General features: G+C 61.9%; 4 protein-coding genes across 4 annotated transcripts; all 4 read left to right on the top strand.

The window, feature by feature from the left end:
- Positions 1 to 1,150: 1,150 nt before the first annotated feature.
- On the top strand, positions 1,151 to 1,778 carry PLICBS_007266 (uncharacterized protein; the record flags this gene model as incomplete). The annotated part of the gene is made up of 3 exons (XM_065601145.1): positions 1,151 to 1,155; positions 1,213 to 1,277; positions 1,339 to 1,778. 3 exons carry the CDS (start codon positions 1,151 to 1,153, stop codon positions 1,776 to 1,778), a joined length of 510 nt encoding a protein of 169 aa, XP_065457217.1.
- A 5,794-nt stretch (positions 1,779 to 7,572) lies between these two features.
- On the top strand, positions 7,573 to 10,146 carry PLICBS_007265 (uncharacterized protein; the record flags this gene model as incomplete). Its single annotated transcript, XM_018320689.2, has 1 exon — positions 7,573 to 10,146. One exon carries the CDS (start codon positions 7,573 to 7,575, stop codon positions 10,144 to 10,146), a length of 2,574 nt encoding a protein of 857 aa, XP_018180586.2.
- A 7,824-nt stretch (positions 10,147 to 17,970) lies between these two features.
- PLICBS_007264 (uncharacterized protein) lies at positions 17,971 to 19,018 on the top strand (the record flags this gene model as incomplete). The annotated part of the gene is made up of 3 exons (XM_065601144.1): positions 17,971 to 18,175; positions 18,251 to 18,485; positions 18,541 to 19,018. 3 exons carry the CDS (start codon positions 17,971 to 17,973, stop codon positions 19,016 to 19,018), a joined length of 918 nt encoding a protein of 305 aa, XP_065457216.1.
- A 2,201-nt stretch (positions 19,019 to 21,219) lies between these two features.
- Positions 21,220 to 23,009, top strand: PLICBS_007263 (uncharacterized protein; the record flags this gene model as incomplete). Its single annotated transcript, XM_018320687.2, has 2 exons — positions 21,220 to 21,494; positions 21,602 to 23,009. 2 exons carry the CDS (start codon positions 21,220 to 21,222, stop codon positions 23,007 to 23,009), a joined length of 1,683 nt encoding a protein of 560 aa, XP_018180584.1.
- Positions 23,010 to 23,462: the final 453 nt, after the last annotated feature.

Raw genomic sequence — 23,462 nt, 5'->3', positions numbered from 1 at the left:
CGGGCCGGGTAGCTCTCATCGCGCTCACGCCACGCACAAGAGGCCAGAGACGCAGGGAGACCGTGGTGTACTGTATCGTACCTCCACCCCACGCCCACTCCCGCTGACGACCATGCCCCGAAAGACGATACTCCCCCCCATCTCCTCCAGTGGCTTCATCGCTGCCGTGGGTATCGCCTCCCCTGCAACCCTGCTGCCAGTTTGCCAGCCTGCAGCTCAACGGGCCCTGTCCAGGCTGTACTTTGTCTCGTTCATACCAGTCCCTTGTCCACCGTCCCAACCACACTCTGCCTAGCCTGCTCGACCCATACCCTCATGGTCCTGTCGTTGTATCTCACCTTCTCGGGCGGCAGTTTTAGTCCCTCTTCGTGCCGCTACCTACCCCTTCGTCATGGCCCGGGCGTCTACCACTTGTACATGTGCAAGACTAAGCCGTGAAGAACTCCACCTGTTCCTTGCCGTCTTTACCTCATATAAGTTGGGCTTCCCTGTTTCCGATTCGCGGCTCTTGTCAACGTTTGCACAGATTGTGTTCCGAGACTCGACCAGATCTTGACGGCACTCAAACTCTCTCGTCCGCCGACCAGGACGTGCCATACATATAATTACCATATCCATCTCGCCCCAACTGACTCCGGCCCTGAAGTCTTCAGCAACCACGAGGGAGCCAGCTGAGGCGCCTCGAACAACGTACGTCTCTCTAACGCCTGCCGTCCTGTAAGTCCACTGCATGATCTGTAGAAGGCATTCGGAATGTGGTTGCCGGCGACGCAGTACGAGCGGGCTTGCTCACATTCTGATAGGCCGGCCGTTGGGTATCGTGGCTCTTCAGCATTGGACTGCCGCAATATCGACAGTTGTTTGCCTACTCAGCGCCTCTTGCCCAAGTCTGATACACTTCCCTCCGCCACAAGCCGACCCCGGCTTGCCGCCCATTCTCAGCGGAGGCTGCTTACCTGCCCACACCACTCTACTCAGTCATCAGGCTGTGCTTGACTATTTTAAGGCGAGATCCCGTGGTCATCGATAGAGACGCCCAACACAAAAGGAGGTTTCTGCACCAGCTTTTGGGCTGCACGGGATCCGAACGAACGGACTGCTCCTGGGCAGTGGCCAACTTCTACTAGCTGGGCACAGGACCGCTGCAAGTATGAGGTGCGATGCTATCGCATTCGGAAAGCTACCTCTGGTCGCATGACTGACCGACCGCAGTGCCGTTGCCATGCCATTTGACCCGACGTTTACTATGGGACCAAGGCCGGCGTTCACTTGGCCAGGTAGGCATTGCTTGCACCACCCCAATAGCTTCGGAACCGCGAATGTTGACGGCTACGGCAGGACCCCTTGACTCTGGCTCAACGAACAGCAACAGCATCCTCGGCACCGATTTGAGCTCAATCATCAGTGGATCTGAGCCTAGCATGACGCCTCCGAGCGAAACGAAATCCCTCGCCTCGAGCCCTCCTCGGACGACCATGACTCCGGAACTGCAGGAGCTAAAACGGCGAAGGGACCAGGTCCGGCGAGACTCGAAAATCTCTGCTCGAATTCGGCGGGCGGAAAGCAGCTCGTACACAACGTCGCCACCAATGTCCATGGGCGAGGTATCGAATGCCATCAGCCTTCCTGTGTACACCACAGCCCCGTCCTCGATGTCATTGATGGCAACGCCAGCGGGAACGCTCGCAAGCGCGCCATTTTTGCAGCCGTACAACCCGAACCTAGGAGACCAGTCTCAGAGTAACCATGTGTTCTCACCGGCTTATCAACCTCTGTAAGACGAGTCACACAGTGAGAACCCTCGAGGTCGTCTTTGATGCTGACAAGCTGTGGACAGACAGCACGGCTACGGCGTCGCAATGGAGTACCCCCCGAGTTACACAGGCGAGTTTGCGTGAGTACCACGGGTTGCCCATGATCTCGATGATGAATTCTCTAACGTGTATGGTATCTAGCCCGCGGGTTTCTTCAATAGCAGTACCGCAAGACGCGGGGATAATGTACCCGATGCAATCAGTTGCGGTGCCACCTCCCACCAATCAACCCAGCCAGGAGGGTGGCCACGTGCGGGTTGTTCAGAGCCGACCAAAGCCTCGATGCTGGGAGCATGGATGTAATGGACGGCAATTTTCCACATTCAGCAACCTGCTACGACACCAGCGCGAGAAGTCGGGGCAGGCCGCCAAGGCATCGTGCCCGAACTGCGGTGCTGAGTTTACGAGAACGACGGCGCGCAACGGACACTTGTTACACGACAAGTGCAAGCAAAGACGAAAGACGTGATGAAACGCTGCAGGTCGGGAGAGCCCACTCGCGCGCGCGCGGTTGTCAGCCTCACACTTGGACGGGGCACAGCCGCGATGCATTCGGTCCCGACGGCGATGGGGACCGGGGTGGTCTCCCAAGCTTCAGGATCTGCAGCAGCGTGTCTTGGTCTCGCTGACCGAACTACGTTTCATCCACGCCATCCATGTCACGGGTGGCCTTCTCACCCACGCCCCGGGCCTGCTTCAAGTCCAACCCGCCACTAGCACTGTATCAACATCATCATTGGGGACCTTGGGAATTTCACGGAATGGCGCATTGTATTCAGAAAGGCATCGGGCCGAGACAAGACATACGGTCATCGCGCACCGTCTGCATCTGGTTAGAAGGAATGGTCCCCGGCAAGAGAAGGAGGACGGAGTGGATCTTTTGATTTCTTGTGGGAAGCGAGCTGGTGTTCTTTCTACCTGTCCAAATGTACGCTGACAGCAGACACGACGCGATGACGACGGCGTACGGAGGCGTTGGTTCTTTTTTTGTCCCTTTGGGAGGGGTCGCAAAGCCAAATGCTCGATAGTTTCTTCTTTGCCGGTGCCGAGACGACCATGACGCTCGGGGGTTTCTGTTTTGTTGCGGTCCGGCTGGCAATAAATCGCTGGTCCTACTCTGGAATACGACGCTGCGATGGATGCCACAACTGTATTCAATCAATCGTGTGCTAACCGCGGTGGCTAGTGCGTCTCCAGCAGCCAATCCCCACATATTTTTTTCGCACACCCGATGGCACGGCCCACGGCGCGCAAAACGGTGGCCCACGGTGAGCTGCCAAGCAGCGCCTGGGCTGCCCTGCGCTGCGCTGGCGCGTGCGAGGCCAACGGGGAACATGCCTCAGTACTGCAGACAGCCGCCGGGACTGCAGGACCGAAGCGGCGGGTATTTTGTCATGTTGCACGATGGCCCAACGCGCGACACTGCCTGCGCGATTGGTGGATGTCTACCCGCGCGGGCCTGCCTACGAATAGCATGAGCGTGCACCTTTGTCAGGTCCAACGGCGCAGGGAGCGGCAGACACGCGCGCATGACGTCTGGCAGGCAGGAGCAGGGTGGCGGCGGTGATGGTGGTGGTGCGAGTCTCCCTGTTCAAGTGCACCTGCTTCGATGGATCCCAGATCAGACCAAAGCCAAAACCAGCGCGGACAGGCGCAGGCGCAGGCGCAGGCCCGGCCAGCATTGAGCATTGAGCTAGCAGCAGCTGGGGAACGGGCGCCCGGCTGGCCAGGCTGGGCGTGTGTCGGAAAGATGCCGAGGACGGGATCCCGGCGGAAGCGGAGACGGGAGGACGGCGGAAGGGGGCCATGGGGTGGGATGGGTGAGCAGCCCAGCCAAGCCAGCGAGAGGGGTGTGCCCGTGGTCCGATGCCCCAGATGGTTTCGACAAGTGCCAAACATTGGGCCATTTCGACGTCCAGTTGGCACGCGCGCTACTCTGTACGCATGGCAACTGATCCGTTGGTGGATGAGGCACGCCTGTCTCCCCCAGCTTGATCGACGTCCGCGGGCGGCACAGCCCAGACGCAAATAGCACGGGTGATGCGCCTGTCCTCGCTGCCCGCACGCCCTTGCCTGCCATGCCCTGCCACGGCTGCTTGCCTGCCCCGGAGGGGGCCAAAAGACTGAGCCCGCTAGCACGTCGATTGTCTAGCATGGTGGATGGCATGCGTGGCGCAACAGGCCAGGCCAGGCCAGGCGAGGCCAGGGGACGGGCGACGGGGCTGATGGTGTGGACGATTGACTAAGACAGGGCATCCCGAGAACAGGCGCGATTTGGGGTCCCGGTCGATCAGTCGTGGCCGCAAGCTCGAGCTCCGGACCCCTCTTGCCCTCCTCGGCGTGCTGGATGCAAGAAAATGATTCGCCTCATGGAGAAGGCTGCGGCGAGGACTGACTGATCCAGCACTGGTTTGGCTGGATACCTGGATAGGTACATTAGCGCGCGCCAGAGATATTGGTGCACGACAGATCCGGATGGCGTCCATTGTCTGCGTCCATCGAGAGAGCGAGCCAGATGTCAGGCCGTGTCAGACCCTCGCATCACCCCTTGGCTTATGACAGGCTCACACGAAGGGCCGAGGCTGCTTGGGGGCGATCGCGGGCGGAGGGTGATCGCGGGTGCCATGGGGCAAGCAAACGAAGCTTCTTCCTCAGCCATCGTCAGCACTACCAGGCGCAAAGGTGTGGCGCCGCCGTCGCGGGCACTCAAAACGTTCTGGAAGCCGTGACGCCGCGCGAGACCTGGGCTTGAGACAACGCCGTCTTTGTGCGACCCTGACGTGCGTGCTTCGTCGAGGACAGCTGAGAGGAGGGAAATCAAGAGGTGAGACACGTCTCCAGCCCGCGGACAGGAGAGTGGAGGACAAGCAGATATTATTCCTGCAATGAGAGCGAGCGCAACAAACGGAGCACTTCATCCACGAGGTACGTACTGGTAGCATCAAAGATCCGATGGATCCTGGGGGACCAGCCAGGCACTGCCACCGTCCATGGGCGCGCAAAAGCTTGGGACCGCCGGAATCTCGCGGCGCAGGAACGTCAAGTCCAGACAACTGCCGTGAAACGAGACCCCCCGTCCTCGAAGACCGGACGGACGGCGCTGCTCGCGCAGTGTGAGGAGTCCAGGAGAGGTGGCATGTGGCATGCGTGGTCCTGCGCACTATACCCGTAGACCCTGCTCATGGTGAGGCGTGAATTTATGCCACTTTCTTTGGCGAGGCTCCACGGATTAGGTCGCGGTAGCGACGCCAGCGTTGCCAGATCGGTCGGGGCGATCCGCTCCATTCGGAAATTCGTGACTCGGGTGCCACCAAATCTCACTGTCGCACTCTGACCGTCCCAGGCCGGTGTGCATCACATCGACGGCTTTGGGGGCCACGAGCTGGTCCGGCCTCGAGAGCTGGAGCAACGGCGGTGGTGCTTGTTTGCGGCCAGCGCTAGGTAGGAGAGGAAAGTGGGAAGATGAAAGGCAGCTGCCCCCACGGTCGTCGAATCGTGGCCTATGCCAGGCCGGGAAAGGTGCTGGCTTGTGAGGTGCTTGTGAACTCGCGAGCCTGGAGACACCCCTTGACGTCGTTCCAGGGGGGGGGGGGGGGGGGGGGGGGGGGGCGTGAGTGGGATGTGGGATGGCACAGACGGGAAGCCCAAGGGGGGTTGGTCGGGTGGAGCAGGCGGGACGAAGGGTGGGCAGAGCTGCGGTTCGGTATCTTGACGACGAAGCGAGGATCCATGACATCTTTGGCCTCGACGGCGGCCAGGTGGGCTGCCAATTTGGCTTGACAGCAGGTCAAGCCCACTCGCCCGGTGGCGCCGACGAGGCCCCGTCGTCTCGGGTCCATCAATCTTCCCGAGAATGTCGCGGGAGGGACAAACCACACGACCTGTGTGCGCTCGCCCGGGACTCGCATTGTCGCCCGAGTGCCGGTCAGGCCCAGGAGACGGCGGAGGGGCTCGTCTGGACCCAGGGGAGCGGGATGGATTCCCGCAACATCCTCTCCCGGCCGGCGCCATGTGCCTGGTCCTGCGCGTCTGCCAAGTCACGCCCTCTTGCGCGCGTTGAATGTACCTACTCGTACATACGCATTCGACGTCGAGGGGAGCGAGAGGCTCCAGGACGTGCGAGGGGGTGTATCCCTGCGCACGGGGACGCCGAAGCCACGGGGAGACTGATGTCTCCGTGCCTTGGGGTGGTTTGGCGCTGGCTGTATGGCGCGCATGCTCCCGCCGAGACTCTGCCGACGACGACGGGGGTGGGCTGCTGATCGCAGTCGTCCTGGTGATGGGGCACCTCTCCCAAACAGGCTGGCAGTACTGTAAGTTACTGGTTGGCTGCATCAGCACAGCAGAGCCGTGTGCTGGGGCAGAGGTTCGCGGGAGCGAGCGGTGCGGGAACAAATGACGTCTGAGCTGCCCCAGGCAGGCAGGCAGGCGAGGGCTCGCGATCATGCACACATCTCTCCACTGTTCGTGACAGGAGCGAGTGCAACGCTGCCATGCCTCGACACCCACGGTCTGGGGGACACGCAGACACGCACGTGTTCGCGTGCTCGTGTCGACGTCGTCTTGGGAGGAATGCCAGGGATAGGATCGACAACAGAGAGAGAAGCGCCGCCGGTACCAAACCACAACGCGCCTGTGATATCACCTCCCTGCAATAGCGGAAGGGGGCTGTGCTTGCTTGCTTGCTTGCTTGCTTGCTTGCTCGCTCGCTCGCCTGCAGCCGTGGGTCGTCGTTATGCGCGCGGGGGCTGGCCGCTTGTGGTGGTGCCATATTAATCTGAGGCCTGGGATGGGATGCCTGATGAGAAGGGGGGCCAGAAGTTCAAGTGGATGGAAGCCCCCAGCGCAGCGACCGACGGGGGGAGCTCCCGTTGCCGGCGGGGGGCTGTTCACGCTCCTCCACCTCAGCGCTGCCGCATCGTCCCTAGGTGCCCTGTGCCAGCTGGAGCGCGCCAGCGCCAGCAGGGGCCCGGCAGGGGAAGGTGCACCTCTTGCAGTGAACCTGGATGGAAAGTGGACTGATGGCGGTTACAACCCCCCGGGAGAGGCGGCAGCCCTGATCCCTGACCGCCCTCCACCTCACTGCTCAGAACGCACCTACGAGCAGAGGCATTGGAGCCAGCCCGCGCAGGTCGAGCGACCCGAGATTACCAGACGCGGTACCAAATACAGCACCTCGCAGGATTCCTGTGGCCTGCCCGCGGGTGCGGCACGCCTCATCCATGCCCGCCCTCTGCCCTGGCCTGGCCTGTCCTGCATGCGACCAGGGCTGCCGTGGACCCGTCCCCCAGCCCAAGGCACCAGGGCTGTCCTGCAGTAAGCTCGGTCACACAGGGGACGTCCACTGGCCTCGCCGGCACCGGGCGCGTGTCGCGTCAAAGCACCCCGTTCACTTGCGCACCAAGCGCTGGAGCTCGCTTAGCGCCCCTCTGGCGACGGACGCGCCCTGGAACGCATCCCACCAACCCGCTGCAGCGGCTCCACACCAATTGTTTGGCACTTCCACCCGACGACCCCGTCTGCTCCACACATCACGCACCTCAACCCTCGCCGCCGACGCCGTTTGTTTTGTTTGGTTTGCCGTGCACCAGCAAGGTCGTGCAGGCCGCAACCGACGCCTGGCCTGGGAAAAGCGTTCGGCGACGGAGACCTGCCGCTCCAGCACCCCGTCTTGAACGGCAACAGCTCATCGCCGCGGCTAGGACTGTGCCGCAGCTGGGGGTGGCTCTGCCAGAGCCCTCGGCCAACGGCGGCGACCATGACCGCGTCCACGATGCGCGCCCGCAGGCACAAGGTCTTTCGCTCCGTCTTCCAGGCCGATGTATCCCAGCCCACGCCTCTGCTCGCCTCGTCAGCACCTGGAGAGGCCTTTGGCGGCCCGCCAGCTCACGCTCACGCACCACCGCCGGTGCCTCTCCCTCCCATCAGCGATCAGGTTCGCTGGGATCGCGCCTGGCACGTCGTCACCTCCCGTATCCAGCTCCCATCCTCGGTCGCCGTCGAGGACTCCTTCGGTACCCTTGCCCCAGAGTCCCAGGACTTTGACGGGGCCTTCCACGACTCCCTCGCCCTGCTGCTGAACCCTGGCACCACCGCTCCAAGTGCTGCGCACACCGAAGACATTCTCCTCTGGCACACGCAGCAGGTGCGCCAGCATTTTGTGCACCATGTCCTGCCTCTTCTAGCTGCTTGCTGTGCCCAGGGCGGCAACCAGCAGATCCTCCTCGGCAGCATACAGACCCTCGAGGCTGCCCACCGTCAGTACCTCTATGGGCTGACACTCATAGTCCGAGGCATCGACGATGACGCCGCCCGTGCCGCCGCTGTGGCCAAATTTAGACGCGATCTTCACGCCATTATTGGAAACTCGTGGGCTCCGGGTCTGACAAATGCGTTACGCAGCGTGCTGTACCGCCTCCTAGCCAGCATACTGCACGTCGGCGGGCTGCAATCAGGTTCTAAGCCAGCCCCTACCGAAGATGTCCGCCGTTCGGCCGTTGCCCGCGAGGAGCTGCTAGGTCTCCTGGAGTCCCTCAAGACGGTTGGCCTGGCGGGGGACAAATTTCATGTTCTGATCGCCGAAGTCATGGACATCTGCATGCGGGACTTTGTCCATCAAACATACTCGCGGGTCTGGACAGCCCGAGAGCCGTCACAGAGCCCAGATGGATCAGCGGTATCTGGTTGCCTGGAGCATCTGCGCGACTGGGTCGAGCGTTGCTACGGCCGGCTGGCCGTTGAGGTCTTCGGCCGTATAGGTGGCCATGTCTCATGGGACGACGTGAGCCAATGGAGAGAGGTTGCAATCGGACGGCTGGCGACCTTGCGCATAGAGGAGCTCTTTGACATTGTCCTCCACTGGCCTGACAGCAAAGGCGGCCTGGATGACCTGCGCTCTGCGGTAGCTACCCCTCAACGGCGTCTGCAACTGACGGACACCTTCTCTGCGACGCTTCAAAAGCGCTTGCTGCATCCTGGACGTTCCACGTTGGAGATACTGCAGACATACATCTCGATGATTCGGACATTTCATGCCTTGGATGCTTCGAAGGTCTTGCTCGACAGGGTGGTACACGCGTTGCAGCTCTACTTGTGCCAGAGAGACGACGCCATCCGTATCGTCGTCACAGGCTTGCTCTCCAACCCCAGCGCCGCAAACACCGACGAGGGCAAGCGCAGGCTCGTCGAGCTGGCAGTGATGCTCAATGACGCGTCGCAGCAGCAGCGGACTCATAGCGACGACTATGAACTCGACTGGAACGACATGTCGTGGGTGCCCGATCCTGTCGACGCTGGCGTCAACTACAAGCGACCCAAGAACGAAGACGTCATTGGCACGCTCATCAACGCCCTCGGGTCACAGGACATCTTTATTAAGGAGTTCCAGCTCATCATTGCCGAGCGTTTACTGTCGAGTCAGGCCGGCTTTCAACAGGAAATCAAGGTGCTTGGCCTGCTGAAGAAGAGATATGGCGAGAATGCTCTGCAAAACTGCGACGTCATGATCAAAGACATACACGACTCCAGACGCGTCGATGCCACGCTGCGCAAAGGCCTCCGGACCGGAGATGGCGCGAAGGAAGGCCTGCCAACGTATCATTCCAAGATTCTCTCTCGGCTGTTCTGGCCCAGCCTCCCGAAGGAAGGGTTCCAAGTGCCCCCTCCAATTGCTGCGATCCAGGAACGCTATGAAGCCGGGTTCGAGCAGCTCAAGTCATCCCGCAAGCTGAGCTGGCTGGACCATCTCGGGTCAGCTACCGTGCAGCTGGATCTGGAAGACCGTTCCGTGGAGCTCGAGTGCAAGACCTACGAGGCCGCCGTCATATATGCGTTCCAGGACGACGGATCGGGCCCGCCAGGTCCCCAACAGCGCACGTTCAACGACATATGGGAGAAGCTCATGATTGACGAGGACCTGCTGGAGCTCGCCCTCAAGTTTTGGGTGTCGAAGAAGGTACTGCGCGATGTCGGGAACCAGACGTATGCGGTCGTTGAACGGCTTGACGACAGTGGCAACGCGGCGACGAGACACGAAGGCGATGAAGTAGCCGCGCACAGCGATGACGAGGACAACCAACCGTCCCCACGCAAGGGCAAGGCGATAGACCCCAAGGAGCAGGAACGCCGCACCGTCTATTGGCAATTCATCGTTGGCATGCTGACCAACTCGAGTCCGGCGATGCCGCTGGGGCAGATTTCCATGATGATGAAGATGCTCATCGCCGATGGCTGCCCTTGGAGCAACGAAGAGCTGCAGGAATTCCTCGGCGAGAAGGTAGCCGCGGGCGTGCTAGAGCTGGCCGGCGGCAAGTACAAGCTGCCCAAGAAATGAGCAGGGATGGGCTCGACGAGAAGAACGGGCATTTTAGCATTCGCTGCACAGCGCGGCCGCGAGGCTCGGACGGGACGCATCCGTCCGCGCACAGACTGGCGACGATGGCCGGCACGGGAGAGATCTCGAACGTTGGCCTACAAGGTGCCGAGGAGCCCACCTGCCGACTTACTTGGCGGTGGAATATACAAGGGCCATGCCTGCCCCGGAGCTGATCAGCCCGCGCTGGCGGCCCTGGAACATGCGCTTATGCCTGAAAGCAGGGCCTTGCGCAATCAAGAGGAGGTCTTCGGACTAAGAGGGCATGGCCGCGCACGATGAAACAAGGTCTGTCGTCGAACGAGGATCTGGTCAAGCGTTTGGCTTGTCTACTTTGCGCGACGTTGCAGGGCCCAGCATGGCAGCAGGGCCGGGCGCTGCTGATACATGTTATACATCCATGGCCTGGTACGGCGTGTCTGGTCGCTCCAATATGTATAGCTAGAAAGACGAATACAAAGGCGTCAGCGCCAGGGACCCTGCCCGACCAGGATCGGGGCTTGTAGACGGCTTCACACCAGCATTTGCCGCAGAGAGTCAAATTCAGTACTACTGCAGTAACACGGCATTATACACCTCGTGCCATTAAGGTGCCGTGCTCTCACTTGTAGGCGAAGAAGGAAGCGTCAATGGCCCGAAGCTTGTCGAGGTCGGACGAATCACGGGTCGACCTGGCGAATATCGACGGAGCGCCGGGCACAGCAAGCGAGGAGCCGGCAGGCCAGGCGGGGCAAAGTTCCGGATCTGTGGCCCATTGGAGCTCCGAGGGGCCCGGGTCCCAGCGGGCGGCGGGGCAAGCGCCGGCGGGGGCTTGCGGGTGGCACGGGTGGCACGGGGCTAGGACTGCGTTGCGACGGGGTCCCAGGTGAAGCTTCGCTCGTCGGGGCGAGCGCAAGGGAGCTTCGAGCTCTGGTGCAGCTCTCGCGCAGATGGGCATCTCCAAGACGCAGACGGAGGCGGGCAAGGTGGGGAGGGGAGCTGGAGCTGCCATCCCCATGGCGAGCTTGGGCTCGCACACGCAAGTGCACGACTCGAGCCTCTCCCTGCCGGGCGTGCCACCGAGCAATTGGCTCTGCTGGTTCTTAGGCTCGTTTTGCGACGGCTAGACTGTAGGTGACGAGTCAATCGAACGACCGCCGCCCGCCAGCTGGTGGTGAGGGGGGCAAGATCGTGTCGACGAGGCCGGGCTGGGCGGCGGGCCTGGCTGATGCGGGCTTGCGCGGGGACACGCCGAGGCAGGCAAGCCAACGATGGGTCGACCGGTAACTTACCGTATTGGCCAACACGCCGGGGTCGCCTTCAAACTGCGATGTCATCGTTGTCGTGGTCGTCGTCGGACCGTGTTTGCTACAAACGCATGGTCCTCTCCCCCTCTTTCTTTCTCGTCCACGTCACGAAAACGGGCTGTAACGAGCGGGCAGAATGACGGATCGTGTGATGGCGCTCGGCGCAAGGAAGCCCCCGTCAGCCAGCCAAGGGCCGGGGACCATCAGGTGAGGAGTCGTGCGTCGTGCGGAGAGATCATCATGGCGCCGTCGTCGTGTGTGCTGTGCTGCGGCCACTACGAGGCCAGCGATGGCGGGGGGGCTCAATAGTCGGGCATGCGACTCATGGTGTCGACGTGGTGGTGGGTTGACGGCTTCGCTCCGCCGCGGCGAGCAAGCGCGCTGTGTGTTAAGAAATATGGTCCGTTGAACTCTTCTGGACATCAAGTCGCTGTGCTCCTTGTGCCGTACTTCGCACAAAGATCCAGGAATGGCTAAGCGCGTGCCTGGGGACCACGCCTCACGACCGAAGCAACCAGGAGGTGGCCGGATATTGTTGAGAGGCGTCGAGACACGGCGGGCATTCTGGCACGGCGAGGCATTGTCGTGTGGTGCGTTGGCTTGTCTCCGCCGCGCAGACGCCCAGCCCAGGCTTGGGGCGCTTTTACGCCGTAGCTGAACCAGCCGGCATGTGCTGTATCGTCGAGGCCGTGCGGGGACCGGGGGGGATCGCGGTGAGGCTGGAGCTCGACGGCGACTGGAGGGAAGAGGCGCGACCGGGACTGGTGCGAACTAAGTTACAGGTTGGTCCCTTTGGACATCGTAACGCAGGCCATCCAAGGCTCGAGTTGCCGGCCGAGTGTGGAGGGGACCTTTTTTTCTTTTTGCCGATCTGCCCAGAGCAGAAAAAAACGCCCGAGAAGAGGTGCAGTGCAGCACGAGTGAAGCGGAGGGACGCAAGATGCCGTGCAACGTTGATTCGGCAGCAGGGGCCTCTTTTGAAGACGCCGACTGCAGAGCCATGAGACGGCGAATGGGCGCATTGGGCGACGAGGGCCAGGAACGGAGGTCGGACGGGGACCAGGGATGACCGTCTGCGGGCTCACATGATGAGGCCCGAGACATTTCTGTTCGCTCCGCACGACGTCTCTCTTATCAGACAAAGCCGGTGCGGCGTCAGTGCTCTTGGCCGGCCACCTTTTGCCACACAAGATCCCGATGCCCCGCGGGTGCGACGTGGTCCAAATGCGGTCGCCGTCCCAAGGCTATTGTGCTCGTACTGCGATGGGCGCGTACTGTATCTAGGTATCTAGTAACTTAGTATCTTGGTGGGTTGGCGGTGCGTCGACTTGTCGGGGGGCGGCATGCGATAACGGCACCTTTGTCCGCGGCCTGCCTGTTTGTCGGAGAGACAGCACTGACGGCTGCGTTGGTGGGCCGGTCGCATACCCACCACGGTGCGCGGGACGGCGGGGATGACGAGAAGAGCTGGTCGGGGCGAGGCCGTGATGGCAGGCGGGCTGCAGCATGTTGAGGTAAAGTAGATGCAGGGAGGTGCCGTGCCCCCCGACGGGACACGACACGACACGATACGGTCCAGCCAGCGGCGTCTGCCAGGGAGGGGGAGGAGGCCTCAGATTGCATCAAACCTGGCTCGGCAGGGCCGTATTTGCGAGACGCTGCTCGTACGTCGTGTACTCTACTAGGTAGGTACGTTGGGTTCTGTGCTTTGTCCGATCCACGCATGTCCGGCGCTGTACTGTACTGCACCACGCTGCACAATACGGTTAGTGCCGCATTGTCGGGCCTCGCACGGCGCCGGGGCTTTGGCCCGTCTTGACGCCAGCAGGTCCATGCCTTGGGCAACAGACACGAGGCCCTCAAAACAGAACAAGTGTCGATGGGGGGATGGAAGGCATACGTGGATTGTGTTGGCGCCTCGCCAGGCGTCAGCATCAGCGACTGCCTTAGGTCGTCAGTGCGGCGCCGTATACTGTAAAATAAAATGTACACTAATTACTCGTAAACTGGAAGGAACGAGCCAAGGCAGTCACGTAGATAGGTACCTCCCTGCCGAAGTCTGGCAGTCTGCTGGTGTCATCGTCAGGTGAGCCTCGGGGCGGGCGAATCACAGGCGGCATTTGCCCTGACTTCATCGCCCGGCAGGGAAAGTGCGCCTTCTGCGCTTGTCTGTCTGTCACCTGCCGGGCCGCTGCCTTGCTGTGCCGAGATGCCCCTCGCCTCTCCGTCTCGTCTCTCGTCAATGCTAGGTAAGGTAGCTTGTCATTTTCTCCGGTCGCTTGCGTGAGTGTGGTGATCTCTGCCCGGCCTCGCTCATCAGGCCGTTGCGCTGTGGCATTTTCCGTCATTCCATCCACGCTCGGCTGCTCGCCCTGTCTGGCAGTCCTCGACTCCTCATACGACGAGCACGGCAACTCGACTCGGATGCCCTCGCGCGGCATCTTGATTACGGAGCAGGTGCTCCCTGGCGTGCTGCCGTGCTGGCACCACTGCCCGCCGCCCGCCCAGATGGACGGACAAGGTCGGTCCCGCTTGCCAGGTTGTGGTGCGTGCCGCGGTGGCGCGCCGCCGCCGCCTCGAGTGAGTATTTGGCTCGACAGGCTTGACTCGAAGCAGCCCCGGCGAGCAAAGCAACCTGCAACCGAGTAAGCGCAAAAGCATGCAGACGTGGATGTGATGCGGACGTGGACAATCCGGCCCGGCCGCCGGTCCAGCGCTCTGGCCGCCTGTCCCCTCCCCGCCCACACCTGGTCGCCCGCCTGGTCTCGGGGGCGTAGTGCCCAAGATTGCTGAGGTTAGCACGATACCCGATGTACTGTACCGTGCTTTGCTGGCTTGGGTACGATTTGCCTTTGGAGCTGATGATGGAACGAACAGACGGACCCGGCAGCCCGCCCACCGCACGTACGATCATGTACGAGCATTGCTCGGTTCCGTGCCCGCACCCTGACCGTTTCGTACCCAACTACCTTACCTCAGGTAGTAGCAATGCCCTGCTTTGCGACGCCGACAGCCCACCCCGAGTCGTCTCCCCAGCCGAGCCGGGCAGCCAAGGCGAGACAGTGGACAGGTCACAGACATCGGCCCAGCCATTTCAGGCTGCCTTTGCATGTTGGCGCCACCACAGCCCGTTCCCACCACGCTGCTGCCCGGGGCTGGTGGTCATGGATTCGAGCACCATTTGAGGTGGATGAGCGGCACCCAGCAGCGTGACGAGAGGGGGGGGGGAATGGCGTTCTTGGGCTCGGGCTTTGCACGCTCCCTCGTCTCGTCTTGTCCTGTCTCGTCCTTTGCCCGTCCGTCCTGTGACCTTGACTGCCTCCGCGAGCGCGCTGCCTGGTCCCGCCGCCCACACCCCCGTCCGCCCGTCTTGGTCGGCTCGTCCGGTCGTTGGCGACGAGCCCAAGTGAGGAGAGGTGAGCGAGCGGTGGTGCCTCTTTTTGTGACCTTCTGACACCATGAGACCTGCCCCCTTCGCCCCTTCATCTGCGCCGCATCCCGCTGGCCTGGGCCCAAGCATTCTCGGCGTTCTCCTTGTGCCTTGTCCTGCTGCTCCGTCTCCTCCTCCTCTCGCTGCTGCTGCTCGCACTCCTCCTCCTCCTCCTCCTCCTCCTCCTCCTCATCATCACCGCCGCCGCCGCCGTTCCCCGCCCATCGCCGCAGTAGTCTGACCTCAACAAATGACGACGCCTTCCCCTCCTTCGCCGCCGTCAAGTCATCATCATTGTGTCGCTACGGCTCCTGGCATCTGGAAGCTCTAAACTTTGGGCCTCTGCAAGCCTTCACTATCCCGCGTCGGCGTCTGCATCTGCACTTGGGCCTGCCTTGATACGCTTGCGTCTGCGCCTCGTGCCGCCGCCCCCGTTGGTGACTCTCTCGTGCTATTGTGCTCCCCTCCTCTTATTGTTGTATCGGCCGCACCACCTTTTCTCTTCGGGGCCATATTTCCTGCTACTTTGTCCACCGTCTGTCCGCGATCTACCCCGTCGTCGTCACATCGTCCAGCTGGTCGGCTGACCGTACCGTGTCCATCTCTGCGTCTTTCCAAAGAGCTGCCACCTTCTCGTTGGAATCATATCGTCACTGGCACCGGCACCGGCACCGACACCATCGCCGCCCTCGCCTCCGCGTCGTCCTGGTCACCTTTGCTCACCCGTTGCTTCCAGCTCGGATTGGGATCCTCTCCGCAGCGTTCTCCTTGCCCGTCCCGAGGATCTTATTCTCCTTCCGTCTGTTCCGCCGCCTGGATTGGTACTCTCGGCCTCTTCGCTTCCCTTGGGCTCCGAGGAGATTGCGGGAAAGCAAGTGGCCCGCTTGTTTGCCTGTTGGCCGGATCGTTGGCCGCCTCACTCGTCCGCCTTGCCCATCCCTCCGCCCTCGGCCAGTCTCTTGTCGTCGCTGACAGCGGCGCTGCGCGTTCATACCGTTCCTGAGCCGGCATCGGTTCCGCGCAAGCCAAGCAAACAGGGCCGAGCCAGGACGCCTGGGATAGGCGGGTGCCCAAGTCTTCGTTCATGTCCAAGGTCGAGCAGTGACGCTACCGCACTCACTTTCTAGCACCAAACGGGTTCGCTCAACCTCCGTCACTTTTGCTGTGACGGACCTCTCGCCAACGACAGCTCCGTCCGTGCTGCCTGCAGCGACATTGCTGCTCAACGGCTGCTCCTCCGCTGCCACGAAGTGCCAAGTCTGGCTCTTGCCAACGGGCCACCGACTCCCGCCTTCCCTATTCTTCTTTCTGTCATCGTCCATTCTCTCGCCCGGACCCCGTCTTTCCCACACCTCACTGCTCCGTCCGCGCCTCTTGACTGCGGCTTCACATCACGTCGTCACAGTCCTCCGATCCCGTTGTTGATCTTGCTCCCGGCCGCTCCTCTATCGCTCGTTCGTGCGTCTGTTGCCTCCGCTATCCTCGCCTGGTTACTCCCATGGGGGACTCGTTCTCATCCCGCGGCCGCAGCGTACCTACCAGAGATCATATTGGCTAGCCTCGAAGACGGACCTAAGCAGTGACCAAGGATCTCCCAGCGACGACAACAGAACTAGAGCCAGTATCCTTAGGCGCACGTGTGGCGCGCAAGGACGGACAGAATAAGCAGCCGTCCTCTCCGCCATCGGCTCGGGCTGCCTCGCAGCAGACCTAGCGAGTGACGAGTGCGCGGCATCAGGACCAGTTCCCTTGATACCACGAAAGATCTCTCGGTCTCCGGGAAACGGAGCCAGCCGCCTACCAGGGCAAGAGATCCGGGTCGCCCGGCTTGGACTGCAAATGCGATGGACCCCATCAACTACATGCCGCAGAGCTCGCAACGGCCGTCGCCTCGTAGCGACCCGGTCCATGGCCACGGTGCTTGGTTAGCACAAACACACCACTTCATGGGCGGTGCATGGCCGTCGCCGGGCCCTCACTACCTCCCTTCACCACAGCCGAGCCGTGGACTCCCAGGCCTGGACCCTTTTCATGTCGGCATGCAAGGCACGCTGCCTCATCCAGACCGAAGCCTTCGACCGCCGGCAGCGACAACACCCAATCCCTGGCTCGGCCTGGCATCGATATCGCAGAACCACACATGGATCTCGGCGACGCCTCCTTACCCTGGCGGACCCGCGAGTTCAGGCACGGTAAGCCACGGCGGTCTTCCACCCGTCGGCTTTATAGCTCGTGTGGGCGGATCCGAAGCAGAAGGTATCGGGCATCCTAACTCGGCTTCACTGTCGACAGACGGGCGTCGAGGCTTCATGGACGTGCGTCCCGGCACGGCTCCGGTGCCGGTGCCAATGCCGCCGCGACTGCAGACGTCGGCACAGGTCGATGGCGTTGCTGCGATTGTGGGTGCAGGCGCAGGCATAGGCACAGGCTCAGGCACTGTGCAAGGTGCAACACCGGAAGCGCGGCCGCCGCTCCAGTTCAGTTCAGGCGTGCACCGTGGCCCATTGATAGCAAACGGTTCGTCTCCGCCGGCACTGCCGCAAACGCAGGTAGTGAATCACCAATATCAGCACCCGAGCCTACCTCAACCCCAACCTCAACCCCAACCTCAAGTCCAGCCTCCGCGGCAACGCCCGCATCACCGACACCATCATCACTTGCCCCTGGACCAAACCACCCCTCCGCGTCGCGCCACTATCCACGGCAGCGCCTCGCCTACTACGCCACCGTCGCCTCACACGCCTCGTCCTCATCATTCGGGACGAGCCACGAGTAAGTTTCCTTCCAGTCGCGATTGTTAGCAGCAACGGTGCGATTGCCAGCTTTGGTGTTTAGGGTTTTAGCATTTTGGAATTCATTTTCAACACTAAACTTCATGTCGTCTCGTGTGCCCTGACTAACTCGTCCTCAGTCCTAGCAACCTCACTCTCGACGCCTCGCAACAGCTCGGCCCTTCCGTCACCAGTCTCCGACCGCCGCCGACAGGGTTATTCGCGTGCCCGAAGGTACATGAACTCACGACACGCCGCTGCTTCAGATCCTGTCCAGGCCCACACCGGCTTCGTCGAGATGGCCGAGCACTCACGACAGGCACTCTCGGAGTCCGGCAGCTCAGGGCTGGCTCGTGGTGGAAACAATTTGACGTGGGACGACGCAGCATCCGTCCGGCAGGCCCAGCTCGCCCGCGGAGCTGAGGTTAAGTTGATCGCCTCTCGAGCGGCGCTGAGAACTCTGCAATCCGTAGAGAAGGATGATCTGCCCAAGAGCGAGCAGAGTAAGTAGTCACCCCCCCCCCCCCCCCCGGACGAAGCGGGAGACAATTATGCTGACTGATTGTCCGCCAACCCAGTATGTGTCATATGCTACAACGAGTACAACGAGATGAGTCCGGAAGGCGTTTCAGAGGCGCCCCTGCGCTTACCACGATGCAAGCATGTGTTTGGCGACCACTGCATTAAGAAATGGTTCGAGGAGTCGGACAGTTGCCCGTACTGCCGCGACAAGCTGCCCTCGGAACCAAAGAATCACCAAGTAACGGCTCGTGCGTTCATGAACTTCATGAGAATGCGCGGACTGCCGCCGAGGTAAGTCGGTGCCTCGTCCAATCTTGGATCGTCGCTGATGTTGACTATATTGCAGCGAGTTAGACGAGAATCTATACAGAAGAGCCGTGTCGGGATCTGTGACTGAGACAGAGATTAGGGAGTACGTCAACAGGATGAGGATGCAGGGGCTCGCCGACGAGAGACGCTCCCCTCCCGACGACGCCGCCGGGCAGGACCAACGACGTACCAGGAGGCGCCATCGAAGCCCCAGCCCACACAGCGCGCCCGAGGGGATGCCGGCCGGCACAAACACGGAGCCACCGGCGTATACAACAGATGCGGTGGAGTTTGGCAGCGACGAGGACGCGGCGCCCACGGTGGCCGTCATGCGACAAATAATGGTGTTGATGGAGGAGGGCGCGGCGCGAGCGATTAATGAGGTCGGTCGTCAAGGAAGCTCCACGACGGGAGGCGACGTAGCAGGCGGGCACCAAGGACGGGTCAGAGTGCCACCGATCACAGCCCTTCACAACCCGGCGTCCTGGAGCTCCAGCCAACGTGGCCGCTGGTAAAATATCTGTGCCATGATAGGCACAGAGCGCGTCAACGGTGGCGCAACGACGGTGCCCGCCCGCGACGAGTCGACAGGTCGATGGTGGGTGAGCAGGCAGCTCGAGACGGCGCATCAAACTAGGTGTAGGTGGCAGCAAAGTGTGTTGCCGCTGGATGCTGATTTTGGGCGCTTGGTGACGACAGCATGAGCTAGGGGGACTAGCAAGCTGGACGTGACCTTTGTTTTTACTTTTTTCCTTGGGCCTTCGTCCTTTAACCTTTTCCCGGAATTCTCTCATGGATGGATGGCGCAACTGCATCAAGGGGACGGGTCATGGCCGGGCATACGGCTTAGATTGCGCGCCACACTGTACTAAACCATCTCTAATCTTTTAGACCAGGACACTGGAGGTGGACGGTAGCTATCGAGGGCACATGAATATTGGGACGGGACACGGAACAGCTGCGGCAAAGCGGCTCTGGAGGCTCCATGGGGGGCGCAGCGCAAATTGACGATTTGAGACGACGGCGAGTTGTACATACAAGATGTGACATGAAATTGACACGACGTGTCGGGGACGATGACGACGGCCCGGTTACGCGTGTCACCCAGCGAGGTATCAGTGGGGATTTGGCGGCCGATGCCGAAGCCTTGATGAGCTCGAATCAGTTTCCCTCGGCTCTCCAGCGGGCGGGTCGAATGGGCTGCCTGATAGCGGCTAGGGGCAAGCAAGCAAAACGCGGGGTGGCGGAGGAGGCGGAGGGGTCCGGCGAATGTAGACATGGCACTGGCATGGAGACGGGCCTGCTGGACGCTGGGTGAGGTGAGGTGGGTTGCGGTAAAGGGAGCGTGTCGGGGCGCCGGACCGGAGGGTCGGGTGTCGAGTCGAATCCCGGTCCGGCGGGCAGGGAGAGGATCGGCTGCCGCGGGATGGCACTCCGTCTCCCCCACCGCAGCGCAGAGGGAGCAACCGACGGCGAGTGATGTGAGTGAAATTTGGGCCGGCGCACGACGTAGCAGGCGCTTGGCCCTCCGACAATGCCCAGGATGGAACGAATGGAGAGGATGCTGGGAGGAGGGTTTGAGAGGGGGGAGACGGCGAGAGAGGGAGTGTGTGTGAGTCTGTGTGTGTGTTTTGGGGCGGCCACCACCGGCGTCTGCGGTTGGCTTGTGACGTCGGCTTTGGCATCCTCGGCACTCGAGAATCGTTTGCGTCGCATTGCGCAAGGGTCCCTGACGGCGGCAGCAGCAGCAGCCCACCGTCCTGTTTGGCATCCGCGCGTCGCCCCCTCCCCCAGATGAGGTAGTCGGCACATTGACTTTAGGCAGTTGCGCGGGGTTGACACGCTCGGGAGGGAGGTGGGATTGATTGAAAGTCGGTTGTCGGGATTGGGATTGGGATTGGGATTCACAGGTGGTGCCGGCGCCGCGATGCCGTAGGTACATACGGCTCAATACGAAGTGACATGGTACAGCCAGGTGCCTACCTATTATTTAGCTGGCTAGTACCTCCTGAAGGCCGCCGACTATTGATTGGCATTAGCATTGGCCCGACGTCCATTGGGGGAGGCAGCAGAGCACCACCACCACTTTTCCATCAACTCCAGACGCCACTTTATACTTGGGCTAGCTATTGCTCCTCCCTCCTTGTCCTCATCCTCCTCTCACATTGCTGCAGCTGCTGGTGCTTCTCCTCATCCCCCACTTCAACGGTTCGACCTTGTATTCGTTTCTACGTACGTTGTCCGGTCAGTTGATTTGTTGCAAAGTCGGAATCTGCCTCGCCAAAACGTGCCCGAGGTTTCGCAGGGTGGTTTTGCGCATGCAGCGTGCAACGGGATCGACAGAGCAGGCGATTTACAGGGCGACGACGGCGGCGGCGGCGCGCGGCGGCTCCGGGCCGAGACATGCGTTGTGAGTCGTGAGTCGTGACCGCGTGCACCCAGGGACGGATTCGGATACGAAGAGGCGGCCGCAGCGGCACTTCACATCACATTCACATCACATCACATCACTCACGCCTTTGCCCCCTCATTGACGTTTGGGGCCGGGACGGTCGCGAGGCACCCGCGCAGGGCCTTTTTGAACTCGTACTCGCAACCGACGTTCGACGCTTGAATATACGAACACAGAGAGAGGGGGACAATCACATACACGCGAAACCCACATCACCACCACCACCACTACTACAACCAGGACCGACCGGCGCCAGCCGCAACCATGAGCGTGCCGCTGCGCGCCATGACGGTCGCCGCCCTCGCGGGCTGCGGGCTGCTCATCGTCGTCTACCGCGTCCGCTCCACCAAGTACCTGGCCCAGGTGTTCGCCATGGTCTGGTCCGCCCAGCTGCTGGCCTGGCTGCTGTGGACGACGCTCGTCTACCCTCACTACACGTCGCCGCTGCGGCGCATCCCGACGGCCCCCGGCGCGCACTGGGTCTTTGGCCACGGGCCCAAGATCCTGGCCGCGAACCCGGGCGCGTCCTTGCGCGAGTGGTAAGTTTCCCAAGTCCTCCAGCTTGCGTCACCATAGCAGCGGCAACAAGCTGCTCATCTTCAAAGGGAAGCTTACAGCTAACGTGACGGGCCGCGGGCCACGACAGGATCACGACAGTGCCGCACAACGGGCTCATCCGCTACTTCTTCTTCTTCAACCGCGAGCGCGTCATCGTCACCTCGCCCAAGGCGCTCGCCGAGGTGCTCGTCACCAAAAACTACCTCTTCCCCAAGCCCGACGCCGTGCGCACCTCGCTTGGCCGCGTCCTCGGCTACGGCATCCTGCTGGCCGAGGGCGACGAGCACAAGGTCCAGCGCAAGAACCTGCTGCCGGCCTTTCACTTCCGCCACGTCAAGAGCCTGTACCCGACCTTCTGGCGCAAGGCCCGCGAGCTGCTCGACGCCATGGAGGTGGCCGTGCGTGCCGGGGACGATGACGATGACGGCGCTGTCCTCGAGGTCAACTCGTGGGCGTCGCGGTGCACGCTCGACATCATCGGCGTCGCGGGCATGGGCGTCGACTTTGGCGCCATCCAGGACGAGAATAACCCGCTGGCCAGCACCTACATCAACCTGTCGACGCCCACGCGCCAGGCCAAGGTGCTCATGGTGCTGGGCATGGTGCTGCCGGGCTGGCTCATCACACACCTGCCCATCAAGCGCAACGACGATATCAACGCCGCGGCGCAGCGCATCCGCGGCGTGTGCCGCGACCTGGTCGTCGAGAAGCGGAGACGGCTAGCCAGCAAGGAGCCGCTGGACCCGGACATTATCTCGGTGGCGCTCGAGAGCGGCCTCTTCACCGATGAGCAGCTCGTCGACCAGCTCATGACGTTCCTGGCGGCCGGCCACGACACGACGGCCTCGGCGCTGACGTGGGCGCTGTACATGATGACGCGCCACCCGGAGATGCAGCAGAGGCTCCGTGACGAGGTGCGCGCCGCACTGCCCTCGCCGTCGGCGGACGCCGACTCGGACATTTCGAGCGCCGACATCGACCGCCTGCCATACCTCAACGCCTTCTGCAGCGAGGTGCTGCGCGTCTTCAGCCCCGTGCCGCAGACGATACGCGAGGCGGCCTGCGACACGACGATCCAGGGCCAGTTCATCCCGCGGGGGACGCGCATCATGCTCTCCCCCTGGGGCACCAACGTCGAGCCGGGCCTCTGGGGCAAGGACGCGGCCGAGTTCAAGCCGGAGCGGTGGCTGTCCGGCGGCGGCGGCGGTAGCGTTGGGGGTGGAGGCGACGGGAGCGGCGCAAGCAGCATCGGCGGCGGCGGCGCGGAGAGCAACTACGCCTTCATGACGTTCCTGCACGGGCCGCGCAGCTGCATAGGAGCGGCGTTTGCGCGGGCAGAGCTGGCGTGCCTGCTGGCGGCGTGCGTGGGGCGCTTCGAGTACGAGCTGGCGGACGAGGCCATGGCGGACGAGCGCAACATTAAGCTCAAGGCGGCGGTGACGGCGCGGCCGGCGTACGGGATGCCGCTGCGGACGCGGGTCGTGGAGGGGTGGTGATGCTGCTGCTGTTGCGGTCGGTGATGGCCATCGATGTGATGATGGCAGCTGCCGGAGAGGATTCTCTGCGATGGCGGATGGAGGTGAGGGTTAGAGATGCACGCGCGCTGGATGACTTGTACGAAGTAAATGTACAGATACAGATCTTCTCAAGAATAGTTTATGAGCGCTCTTTGGAGAATGTGATGATCCGGATGAAGATTATTTGTGATCGTTGGCCAAGGTAGGATTCGATGCCGAGATGGCTAGATGTGAGTTTCATGCGTGTGTGTGGGCCGTCGCATTGGGTGCGACTTCACCGTGCCGAAGGGTTCTTCAAGTCGGACGACGCAACGCAACTCTGACCTCAGAGCCAGACCTCGACGCATAATAAGACGCCGGGGAGACGATATTCCAAAATCCCGATACCGCAGCAGTGCTCATGAAAATCGCCATCAACATGTGCAACTTGCC

Source organism: Purpureocillium lilacinum (assembly GCF_023168085.1).
Source record: "Purpureocillium lilacinum CBS 284.36 DNA, scaffold_5, whole genome shotgun sequence".
NCBI classification, from domain to species: Eukaryota; Fungi; Ascomycota; class Sordariomycetes; order Hypocreales; family Ophiocordycipitaceae; genus Purpureocillium; species Purpureocillium lilacinum.
Note: the sequence above shows the minus strand (reverse complement) of the source record. Positions and strands in the feature narration are given on the sequence as shown.